This window comes from Cetorhinus maximus, chromosome 12 (genome assembly GCF_964194155.1).
Source record: "Cetorhinus maximus chromosome 12, sCetMax3.hap1.1, whole genome shotgun sequence".
Classification (NCBI taxonomy): domain Eukaryota; kingdom Metazoa; phylum Chordata; class Chondrichthyes; order Lamniformes; family Cetorhinidae; genus Cetorhinus; species Cetorhinus maximus.
Window position 1 is genome coordinate 8,600,988 of NC_135890.1, and position 13,345 is coordinate 8,614,332.

Genomic DNA, 13,345 nt, shown 5'->3' on the forward strand with positions numbered 1-13,345 from the left:
TCTGGGAAGATGTCAGCAACAAACAAATGAAGCATGGTATAAAAGTGCTGAGCATTAGCCCTACTCATGTACATAATAATCATTGACATTAAAGGCCATCTGCCAGATGCATGCCTACTTCCACATCCAATTTAGATCTGATTGTAATTTTTCTTTCTCAGTCAGGATTCTGACACTAGCACAGATCATTGTGCCATTTTTGAACTCATGAATGGTACCCCCCCACCACTTTTGGTCAGATCATTATTATAGACTGTGAGGATCCCTGCAGGACTCTATTCATGACCACTCTTCACACAGAGACCATTACCATTAATGGTGCCCCTCTGTCTAGGAGAAATCTGGGTCACCACCACCTTCTCAAGGGCAACTAGGGATGGGCAATAAATGCTGGCCTAGCCAGCAATGCCCACATTCCTGTGAAAGAATAAATTAAAAAGGAACTAATTCCCTATCCAACCCAGGATTTTCCCTCTAATCCCACAGGACTCTAACTTAAGTGTCAGTCATCGATCAGTAACAGCACTCTGGCTTCAGAGTCAGGTGGTAGTGGGCTCAGCCCCACTCGAGTGACATGAACATACTACCTAGGTTGGCACTTCAGTACAGTACTGGGGGAGGTGCTATCTTTTAGGTTGAGACATTAAACCAAGGTCCTGCCTGCCCCCTCACATAGACATAAAAGATTGCATGACACTATTTAAAAATATTGGGGATTTCTCCCAGTGTCCTGCCCAATATTTATCCCTCCACTAACGCCTAAAAACATAGCTGGTCATTTATCTCAGTGGTGTTTGTGGAACTTCCTTGTGTGAAAATTATCAATGGCTTTTCCTACATTATGACAATGGCTGCACTTTGAAAGTACATAATTCACTGTAAAGCATTTTAGGGCATTCTGAGATTGTGAAAGGCACCTTTCAAAAACTCTTTAAGGATTCCAAGGTGCAATGTCTACAGGGCTACCTACATCCATCAGCCTAGTAACCTCCTTGAATAATTCAATCACATTTCTTAAGACATGACCTTTTTTTCCAGAGCCATGTTGTGTCTCTAATAATCCTTCTCTTTCAAGGTACTCATTCAGAGTATCCTTAATGATTGCTTCTAACAACTTTCTTACGACAATCATTAAGCTAATGGGACTATAATTTATTTCTTGGGCCTGACTTTTTTTTCTTTTTGAATATTGGTACAACGTGAAGCTCAGTCCAGTCAATAGAAATGATTAAAGACTGCAGCAAGCTATTAAATATATGAGTAGGGGCCTCAATTAGCACAGCTTCCATTCTTTGAGCAGCCTCGGGTAAATGCTTTCTGGACCAATAGCTCGATCCAATTTGAGACCCCTGTTTCTTTTCAGGATTACATTTGCATCCACTTTAACATTTACAAAGACACTTTGCATTAATAGTCACTGAGCATGATCTCCAGGAGTGAAGACTATTGCAAAGTAGCCATTTAAAACCTCAGCCATGACCTTGGAGTTCACCTGAAAATGCCGTAGCACTATGATGTCCTTTATCACCCTCTGACTCCTAATGTAATTAGAAAAGATTTTAATATTGCTACTGCAAATAGCCACAACTTTCTTTTCCACTGACAGTAAAATGAAACTTACAGAGCAACAGGTATGACAAGAGATGTGTAATTTGGCCAATACAACTGCTATCCATGTAATGCTACAGACTAAAGAACCCACAATGTTACACCTACTCCATCAAGTTTGCTTACAAGACTGAAATCTTCTCCTGTTCTTTCCACCTTCTCACCGCAGCTCGCTGCCTGGCTGATTATTCCCCTTCCCAAAACCAGGCTGTCTATATGAGAAAGCCTAAGCTGTAGTGGCAAAACAGGCTACCAATCTGCCCACCGCCCACACTCAGAGAAATTTTGCCAGCCTTACATGGCAACTACCTGTGCTGAGTTTCCAACTGTCATAACAGCGATAAGTGTGAAAGATTGCTGGACTTTCAACTTTGCCTGGATTTTCTGGTAGTAATGATGATAGGAAAAATTGTCTGCGATCACAGTCATTGGTCCTATGAAACTGACAGCAATTTCTGGAGTCCACACATGTGCAGTTAAACATGGAAATCCAGAAGTTGCTGTCAGTGAGTCTGTGCTTCTCCCATTGGTCCCCACAGACAACAATCAAGTGGAAATCAGTGAACTGATACAAACTTCCACTGTCATGCTACTAGGCTTTCTCCAAACACCCTTGCAAAATGTTACACCTTATTGAATGAGGTTTAACAAGGTTTTTAATGGCATACTAATTTTGTAGCTGCACTTCTTATTATATATATATATTTATTACATATATATATTAAAGCATATATATTAATATATGCTTTAGCTTCTACCTTAATCATCTGTGTATGCCCCAGTCACTTATTTCATTATCTTTAAAATTTAAATGAAAAGTGAAGGGATTCAGTGATTTTTGCCTCCTGGTTTGCTGCCTGTGAGAATGCATCAATGTGATTGGCTGTGCAGCCTGCATTATGACATCACTGTTGCTGGACATTTGGAGATCCCCTTGACTTGGTGCCGGTTTCAAACTGATGTTGGGGGAATCCATGCCACACTAGATTCCTGTGGGGACCATTCTTCAAGGTTAGTGGCAGGAACTCTCATTTTGACATTGACTGCGAAATCTGGACCTTTATTTTTCATTGTCCCCAGGATGTCAGGTTTCAGACTGGAACCTCAATGGACACTTGCTGTCCTATAAATTGAACAAGTTTTAAATTAACAAACATTTTAAAATAACCCCCAGTTGAACTACATTCCACAGATAAATATCTAAGAAGCCAAAAATGTGATATTGGCTAATATGATGATCACTGCACAAAATATATTGGACATAAAGAAATGTGAACAAAGAACAGTTGCATCTGAATTAATGCACAATTAAGTATTTAGCTAAAACAGTGTATCCAAAAATGTTACTGCCATCCTGACAATTGTAGTAAATTCTCCAGCATCCTTCCATCTACAGAGGATGGTAGACATGTAGCAAAAAAATCCATTGCAGACGGGGTGTCTTCATATGGCACACCTTTACTGATGGCTGAAGAGGCCAATCCTTGGGAGGCAGGTTCTTCCACAAGTGCCGAGCATGAAGCTGCCAAGTGCCATTGTGCATTGTTTTTTTCACCATTGGCTTCTGTTGCCAAGCCGCTGTAGCCACTGTCCACCACGGCGATGCATACCAGCCCACAGGAGATGTTGCCATTTTCCTCTGTCATCGGCCTGTGACTCCGAGGCGTGATAATTGATGTCTAGGGCCTTCATGCCACATTTGCAAACATCCTTGAAGCAGAGCTTTGGACGTTCTGGCACTGGTCATCTGGCTCTGGCTTCTTCACCCTATAGGGAAGCCCTTGGATATGCGGCTGTCATCGATCGTGGGGACATCCCTGAGCCAACAAAGCTGCTTCTGTTTGATGAGAGATAACAAACACGGGAGCTCTGCCTTTGAGAGGACTGCTGCTTTCGTGATTCTGTCCTGCCAGGATATTCCCAGGATGTGCCGCAGACAGTGAAGATGGAAATTGTTGAGCTTCTTTTCCTGGTAGCTGTAAGTCATCCATGTTTGACAGCCATACAACAACGTGCTGAGAATACAGGCCTTATAAACCACCAGTGTGGTCTAAGGGTCAGCTTGATGTTATCCCATGCATGTTACTGATGTTATTCCAGCCAGCAAATATTCCGTAGGTAAATGCTGTGAATTTGTTCAGTATCATACTGACATACAAAGGTATATGTGTTAAAAATGCTGAAAAAGAGACATGCTGTAGGAGCTTTTTATCTTACATTGATCAGGACAGATTTGCAAGATGAGTGATGTCCTGATGAGTGCAAGGTGAAAAGCTTTGACAGCATGTCTCTTTTTTTCAGCAATACTCAAGCTCTGTACTACCAAATGACTTTGTGCTAATATGTTCATATACCAATATTGCTCCATGCAAATTCACACTAATATCTTGGATGCCTATTTGCTTCTTTCAGAAACAAAGGACTTTGTGATGAGGTAATTGCTGAGGTGATAATTGACTTTAAGTGTATATTTTTTAAACAGTTGTTATTTTCTATCTATTAAGGGTGAAAGTATCTGTGTGTGATCACGTAGGAAATTGTGTCTATCATCTTGTTGGATTTGTATTTTTGGGCTCAACTCTGATTCATCACCAAGGCTTACAAAGCACTTTCCCTTCACTATACTGCCCCTTCAAGCAATATTTTGCTAATGTGATGTTTCTGAGGGCCAGAAATTAGAGTCACTGCTGGAAAATTAACCCTGATTCACCCACTTGTATCACTGTGGCTCGGATGGTAGCACCTTCACCTGTGAGTCAGAAGGATGTGAGTTCACATCGCAATCCAGGACTTGGGCACAAAAGTCGTGGCCTGCAGTACTGAGGAAATTCTGCACTGTTGCAGGCACTGTCTTTCAGCTGAGATGTTAAACTGAGGCCCTCTCAGGTGGATGTAAAAGATCCATGGTGCTATTTTGTAGAAGGGCAGGGGAGTTATCCCTCGTGTCCTGGCCAATATTCACCCCTCAATAAACATCCGCAAAAACAGATTATCTGGTCATTATCACTTTGTTGTTTGTGGGAGCTTGCTGTGTTCAAATTGGCAGCCACAATTTCTGCACTACAACAGTGACTACATTTTAAAAGCACTTCATTGGCTATGGGAAGTTCTGAGGTCACGAAATGCGCTATATAGATGCAAGTCCTTCTTTCTTCTCATTCAACAGTAGTGACTATTAACAAGTGATGAATTCCCCTCCATGCATACATTTTGAATAGTGAATAAAAATGCGAAGAGGGATTCCAGGTCTTTAGAATTTGACTTTAATATGCAGGTGAAATCAAACTGAGCAACATACAGAGGAACATCAGAAAACAAATGAGGGAAGATTTCTCCCTTTTCTGCCTTGGAATTGGTTTTGATGTGGACTACGACTTCCTGGAAAGGTTAGCCCTGGAGAACCGAGGACTCGCTCGGCGCATTCATGCAAATGTCAATGCGTCTAGTCAGCTGACGGTAATGCATCGCCAATAACAATCCGCTAAGGCTTTTTGCTTCTGCTTTTCCTTTTGCCTTGACCCCCATTGTTTGTGAGTTCTGTTGTCAGTTCAGTTACGGTTGCAGCAGTGACCATAAACCCAATTCTTCCCCCAACACTTCTCCTTTTCTGGGCAGTAGATTGAACTTACAATTAACTTTGAGACAGACTATTACATTTCCATCATCCCTAATTAGACAAAGGAAAATATATATTAGCAATGACATTCAGTTTATCAATAAATTTCTCTCGGGCAAATTGATGGTAAGAATCATAATTTCACCCCAAGTATTTTGCTATAGCTTTTAGATATTTATATTGGGAAGCATCAAGTGAACACTTGAATTGTTTTAGTCTGATCTGCTTTCTTTTAAACATTTGTTTTGTTATTTTGTACATTCCTTTACTGGTTCTTCTATTTCTTGCACTTCAAGTTGTATGCTATTTTCAGGTTACTTTGTCTTCAGAATCTCTTTACCGCAAAGAGAATTGTTTCACGATCTCCCTGTCTAACCTGCTCCCGAATCATCCTCCTGGATGTGAAAGAGAGAACCTAGACTGGCGGGAAGTGGTCAAATTCTAACTAGCTCTTTGGGGGCAAATGCAAGGTCACCACTTACAGCATAAGTGCACCACCAATTAGGCCATGAGGTAGTTTATGAGTTCTCATCCAACTGTTCCATGGAGAAGTATGTCGGAGTGTCTGTCACTCTATTTTCCAGTTTTCCAACTAATATGCCAGCTTGAGCACTACTATCCCTGAAGAACACCTTCCTGGCACAGGGTGTTGACTTCACACCGTATGATATCACAGTATTGATGTGTTGAAACATTCAAGTCCAATTTAGATGCATGTTACCAGACTGTGATTCTAATTGTGAATGACAGGATTTCTATGAAGAAGTGGCCACTCCATTGCTGAGAAACATTGACATACATTATGGCGAAGATGTGACAGATGTGACACAAGATAGCTTTGACAAGTATTTCAGCGGTTCTGAACTAATTATAGCAGGAAGACTGAAGAATGCGAAAACTTCAACCTTACAATGTCTGGTGACAGCATCTTCAGTAAGTGCACAAAGCAATGCATTGATCTTATTACAACTGTTGGATATTAACAAAAATAATGTATTTCTTGCAGTTATAACAATTACTTGTCACTTGTTTAGTCCAACATTTCCAGAAGCAATTGTATTTCGCTTCATATAAATGTTTTTAGTGAGTTAGAGTGTTCAAGTTCCTACACAATTAGGATACAGCAGCAATGGAATCGTTAGTCCCATGGCTAATTCTTTACACAAATTCATTTCTTATCTGTGCACTAATAAGAATAAAATGAAAAGCCAAAATAAAATGCTAAGGATGGGATGAAGATGCAAAGAGAAAGTAGAAAAGGAAAAAAGGAGGGAGAAAATGGGAATGAGAAAGTGGCAGAAGGAAGGTGGGAAAAGATGGTTAAGTGATAAGAGATGAGGAAAGGAGTGAAAAATAAGGAAAGGATGGGAGAAGAAGGCAGGTAAAAGAAAAGATAAGCTTGCATTTGTTAACATCGCTAAAACAACTAAAGTGTTTTACAATGAGTTTCATTTTGGAGAGCGCAGCTGTTGTTATATAGTCAGGGCACTAGGAGAACCTTTTGCATTTCTGCAACTAGTACATCCACATTTGTAATCTCCACTTGAACAGGTAGACAGGAACTTGGTTTATCACCTCGTCCAAAAGATAGCACCTCTGGCAGTGAAGCACTTCCACAGTACTGCTTCGAAATGGCAACAAAAGTCATAAGTGTCTGCACCCACAAGGCATGAGTATAACCAAATGAGTAATGTTGGCAAAGACCAAGATCTTAGTAAAAAGCAGCAGAAAATGGTGAGAAGCCATAAATTTATACAGTAACCTTAAAATATACTGCCTGTAAGTGAGGTGTGAATAGTTGATCTGGAGTGTAAGCAGGATATTTCACTCACCTCCTGACTCCTGTCCACCATCTACAAGGTACAAGTCAGGAGTGTGATGGAATATTCCCCACTTGCCTGGATGAGTGCAGCTCCAACAACACTCAAGAAGCTTGACAACATCCAGGACAAAGCAGCCTGCTTGATTGGCACCCCATCCTCAAATATTCACTCCCTCCACCACTGACGCACAGTAGCAGCAGTGTATACCATCTACAAGATGCACTGCAGAAACTCACCAAGGCTCCTTAGGCAGCACCTTCCAAGCCCATGACCACTACCACCTAGAAGGTCAAGGACAGCAGACACATGGGAACATCACCACCTGGAAGTTCCCCTCCAAGACATTCACCATCCTGACTTGGAAATATATCGTCATTCCTTCACTGTCACTAGGTCAAAACCCTGGAACTCCCTTCCTAACAGCACTGTGGGTGTACCTACACCACATGGACTGAAGCGGTTCAAGAAGGCAGCTCACCACCACCTTCTCAAGGGGCAATTAGGGATGGGCAAAAAATGCTGGCCTAGCCAAAGACGCCCACATCCTGTAAATGAATTTTTAAAAATTTAGTTCTTTAATCATCTAGATTATTGTCTGAGATGTTCAGCAGTAAATCAGCTTAAACAGGACCAGCCAGAGAAACTTTTCAGAGGGCAGAATTTAGCCCTTGTTGGGCGGGATCGGCTGGGGTGGGCAAGGGTGGTCGGGAGCCGACCGCTGCCCGCGATCAAGGCCGGAAGGCCATTTCACGCTGTCAGGCCACTTAAGGCTCGTCCAGCGTGAAACGCGAGTGGCAGCGCTCAGTGCTGCCTGTGCGGGCGGGGGGGCGGGGGAGGAGGGCGAGCGGGGCAAGTGCGCACTTTGCGCATGCGCGTTTCATAATCTCCCTGAGGCACGGAGCTGCGGCGGGGAGATGAAGAGTTTCTTAAAAAAATAAAGAATTGAAAAATGTAATAAAACATGTCCCCTCATGTGACTCCATTATTTGAGCAGGGACGTGTTAAATAATTCAATTTTAAAACTTTCATTCTATTTTTATTTGCTTTTGAAACCTCACCCCGCCCATGGGTAAGGTTTCCAAATAAATGCAAAGGACACTTGGCCTTTTCGCCTGCCGCCAACCATAAGGTTGGACGGGCAGTGAAAAATTTAACTTAATTGATTCTCTAATGGCCTTATCAGGCCTTTTAATTGTCGGCGGGCGCGCAGCCGAATCTGGCGTCTACCCACCAACCAAACTATTGCGCCGCTGCGCGTTGACGTGGAGACACTCGCCCAACGTCAATGCGCGTCATTCCATGCCCAAGCAGGCCGCCGAGGTGAAAATTCTGCCCAAAGTGTTTTAACGAACCAATTAGATTACAACAAAAGATTTAAGAGAAAATGGAAATTTATACAATCCATAGCGCAGCTGTAAATTGGATTATTAATGAGCCAGAGAATAGGAAGCAAAGTGAAAATAATTCTAATAAAGTCGGTCTGAACAATTAGATTCAACAGCAATAACCTGCCAAACGTAATATTTTGATGATCTCATTTTGTAAGTGGAATATGTAAATTTACAGATGATACCACATGGTTAGGAGTGCAGGATGAGCAGAGTAATATTGTTCATAGATGTATATCATTTAACAACTAAATCATTTAAGATGAAATATGTTTGTGCCTTAATTCCTGATATGTCTGATAAAATTAAAGAAAAAATTCCTAATGTAACTTTCTCTCGCTTTTTAACCCACTCTTACCATTTAATTTAAGATAATGTTCCAGATTTATTTTTTGTTGTTCCCTTATCTTACATATCTTCACAAGATCACCTCTCAAATGTCTCTCTTCTGGGCTGACAAGCCCAAATCTCCACAGACATTCCTTACATTTCAGCTCTTTGACAGAAAGGATCACCTTTTTAGCTGTTCTCCATACTGCCTCTAGCAGTTAAATGCAATGCTCAAGGTGCATCCTGATCAGAGAACCAGACAGATTAGCATGACTTCCTCTGATTTGTATTCCACTGTGCTGACTTTGCAGTTTGGCATTCTATGGGCTTTCTTGGCTGCTGTTCTGCACTGGTTCAACATGTTAACTATTGTGTCTATTAAAACTCCACCATCTTTCAGTTTTGTCCTTGACTATTTTAACTGTAGAGTGAGCAGTTCTTTACCTATGTTTAAATGAATTTCATCTGGCATTGTTCTGCCCACTTACACATTTTATCAAAACATTCAATTCTTATTTTCTGGACTGCCTTCCTAGTTTAGTGTTACAGGCCCCACCACTTAAAATATCCACGTTTGGCAGTCGGTTACATCGGCTTGCATTAACCTCAATTTCCACCTTGCTGTTTATCTTAAGCAGAAACGGCTGTGTTAGCTCACTAGTTTGAATTTGTTAAGGTGCACTTAATACAAGAAAACCATTAGTAAATAACAACTCATTCATGTTCAATTAACTTATGTTTACATAAAACCCTTCTAATTCTCTCTGTCGAGTTACAGTTTGGATTAAGCCAGTATCTCAAACTTTTTTCTGCTGTGATCCCATTTTAATGCTTCACACTTGGCGTGACCCCAAAGTAAAATCAGTGGTGGGGAGTGGCGTGGGGAGGTGGTTGGTGGGGGAGAGTTGTTGAGCATGGTGGAGGTTCAAACAGCAGAGATACAGACACAAAAAGCAACTAAGACACCTATCATTTTGCGGGCTTGGTTGATGTCAGCGATTGGTTCTCAGAGCTCAATGGATTAGGCCATGGCCACAGGCTAAAAAAAAATTGTCCACATTTAAAGGGGACTCGCAGCCTATCCCAGGACTGTCAAACCTGAGTCTCCGCTCCACAGCCGCCATTGCTGCCTCGAAGCTCATGACCCCAATTGCTCATCTCACAATTGCACTGGCGTGACATTCAGTTTGGGAAACCCTGGATTAAGCACCAATTGCAGTTTAAATGAAGCTGCAGGAGATGATGGGACTGGAAACAATTGGCCAAAGGGTCACTACACAGGAGGAACATTCTTATTTTATTGTGGACCAGTATTACTGGTGCTACCGTGTTATACAATCCATGGCATAAAACAGGCAACTTTTGTACACATGAATTCACCTGGTTGAAACAGTGGGGACTGTACCTGAATATTTGAACACTTTGTTTCTGAATCCAAGCTATTTATCTGCACATGAAATTTATTTTAATAGTCATTTCACTATGAAAACCAAATTAGTTAATGATTTTGTTTAACTGGCAAAGAAATTTCAATTGAACACGTTAAGAATTCTTTAATTATTTTTCAGATAGATTTCTGTTTGCTTCCTGCATTGCTTACCCTGTCTTATGTAGCTCTCTCTCTCTCTATCTATGCTTTTCACATGTTTGGGGGAAGACAAGGTGCAAATAATTTATATTTCATGGCGAAGGCTAATTTATATAACAGTTGATTACAGATACAGCAGAGCTGATGGGATTCTAACTCACAAGAGTTGATACAGCGACATGTGTGTTTGTTTAACCTTATTTTTGTGTTGTCAACCTTTACTCAACTTATCAGGAATATCTTGAATAAAATGTACCTGATTTTGTTTGGATTAAAATACCCAATCATAAATATAGAGGGTGGGATTTTCCACACCCGCCTCCTGCCAGGATTTTCCAGGTCCCGCCCGGAACAGGGCCGGAGAATCCCGGCCATAGTTTGGTAATCTCACTGCTGAGCAGATTTAAACATTTGGTTTTATTTTTCATTTTTTGCACTGAAATAGATAATTTAATCAGCAGGTGGTGGTATTGTCGCTGGGCTAGTAATCCAGAGACCCAGGGTAATGCTCCGGGGACCGGGGTTCAAATCCCGCCATGGCACCTGGCGGAATTTGAATCCAAAAATAGCCTGGAATTAAAAGTCTAATGATGACCATAAAATCATTGTTGATTGTCGTAAAAAACCCATCTGGTTCACTAATGTCCCTTAGGGAGATAAACCTGCCGCCCTTACCTGGTCTGGGCTACATAATGGGCGGAATTTTCCCCGACTTGCACAAGTGCGGTAGCGGGTGGGTAAAATGGGGTACTACCCACAAACAAAAACGTATCGCCCCGAGCCCGCCTCATTATTTATTCACACCCACGAAACACGCCGTTTCCATGGCGGGCGGGCTCTCATCAGGTACGTCTAAGATTTCATGGCTGAGTCTCTGAGATGGCCCTGATCACAGAGCGCAAGCAAGCTGCCCTCGGCCAGACAGGAGTCAGACATTCTCAGAGGCTGTGTGAAGATCTATGGAGTGTCCTCACTGCATATTGTCATCACCCTCCTGCGGCTGAGCGACTATTAGGGCCTCCACTGCGTCTCCATGACAGGAGCATTGTCACAGAGGGTATCAGTGCTGCCATTAGCCAGGCTGGAGTGAAACATTCACATCTGCGATGTTAGGATCTATGGAGTCACTGCACTGCATGTCATCATCATCCTCCACAAATCTGGCAGCTATGAGGGCCCCCTGAGTGCGCCTGCCTCATCTAGCCATTGTGAGAGCCTCATCCTCATCATCGTCACCACTGAGGAGCCCCTCACCCTCATCCCCATTGCCATCCTCCTCATCCGAGGAAACCTCCAGCTCCTCCATCTTCTCCTCAGCCAGTTCGTCACCCCATTGGAGTGCCGGGTTGTAAAGGGTGCAGCAGACGACAATGATGCGTGATACCCTCTGCGGACTGTATTGCAGGGCTCCACTAGACCGGTCCAGGCACCCGAGCCTCATCTTCAGCATCCCGATGGTCTGCTCCACCAAGTTGTGAGCTGCAGCATGAGCCTCATTATAGCGTCACCCTGCTGCAGTCTGAGGCCGCCGCACGGGTGTCATCAACCACGGCCTTTGTGGGTAGCCCTTGTCCCCGAGGAGCCAAGCCTGCAACCTCTGTGGACCCTGGAAGACTACAGGGATCTGCGAGCGACTCAGGATATAAGCATTGTGCACACTCCCTGGAAACCGTGCGCATGCCTGCAGGATGCATTTCTGGTGGTCGCACACCAGCTGCCCTTCAGTGAGTGGAAGCCCTTGCAGTTGATGAAGTCCACCGAGTGTAGTGACGGAGACCTGAGCACCACGAGTGCAGTCAATCGCATCCTGCACCTGTGGGAATCCCGAGATCAGGGAGAATCCAATGGCTCTTGCATCCTGGCTGTCCTGGTCCCGGGCGAAATGCACAAAGTTGTGTGCCATGGAGAAGATGGCATCCGTGACCTCATGGGTGCATTTGTGGATTGTGAAATCCCACAGAGGTTACCTGTGGAGCCCTGAAAGGAGCCACTGGCATAGAAATTGAGCACCACGGTCTCTTTCACAGCCACTGGCAGTGGGTGCCCTCCATGTCCCCTTGGCGCCAAGTCCTGCAGTAAGTGGCAGATGTGAGCCACCAAGTCCCTAGACATGCGCAGTCGTCAGTGACACTGGTTCTCTGTCATCTGCAGGAATGGCAGGCGGCATCTATAGACCCTGGGTGTCACTAGGCGCCAACCAGCCACGGCTCCCTGTCGCTCCTGGGAAGCGTGTGCAGGAGCCCCTGCTGCCCCTTCTTCATGAGGTTGGTGCTCCTGCCTTTGCACAGCCAGGAGCATCTGTCACGCTCTCCTCAGTCTCCTATGGTCTCTGTAGGCCATCGGGCACACAGCTAGGTCACCAGGATCCATGATCCTGACATGGTCCCCCTGCAGCATGAAAGAGAGAGAGACGTGGTTATTATGGCTGTACTTAGCACCTTTCCTGGCCCTGTGTGACTGCCCCTTAATGCTTTCTGGAGAGTAGTTGTCACCCCTCGGATGGCCAGAGGTGAGTGCGCTGCATGGCTGCCCTGTCAACCTGCAACATGGGAGACACTGGTCTAAACCAGGATGCTGAGATTGCAAGGGACTGTGAGCACCTCCAGCAGTGACTGCTACATGGTCAGCGTTAGCGCGGAGATTGTACAACGTGTGCAGTCCAACTGCTCCCAATAAAGTGGTGGTGAACTCGAAGTCTGTGCTGAGGAGGTGGGGGACGTGGGGAGGGGTGGTGGGTGGTAAGGTATGGAGCACTTGGTGGCCCTTTGGTGCCTCCGCATTGCTGGCGTGGGCGGGCAGGCTAGGAGCCCGACCCCAGTCACATCACTGTGGCTGCACCTGATCTGTCTCAGTTGCAGAGGCCTGGTCAGGTTATGGAGGTGTCCCTAATGTGTGGCCACTTCCCTCGCTTACCCTGTCGCCCACTTTGATTACCCGTGTGCGGGATGCAGCGCCAGGGCAGCACTTGACCCTCCCCAGCCCTCAGCGCCCT

General features: G+C 44.1%; 1 protein-coding gene across 2 annotated transcripts in view; it reads left to right on the plus strand.

Moving 5' to 3' along the window:
• Window positions 1–13,345, plus strand: part of itih2 (inter-alpha-trypsin inhibitor heavy chain 2) — a 68,028-nt gene that overhangs the window by 39,103 nt on the left and 15,580 nt on the right. For both annotated transcript variants that reach the window (XM_078552974.1, XM_078552975.1), the window contains exons 12-13: window positions 4,883–5,064; window positions 5,975–6,157. In XM_078552974.1, coding sequence (XP_078409100.1) covers window positions 4,883–5,064; window positions 5,975–6,157 — 365 coding nt within the window. The remainder of the gene's footprint in view (window positions 1–4,882; window positions 5,065–5,974; window positions 6,158–13,345) is intronic.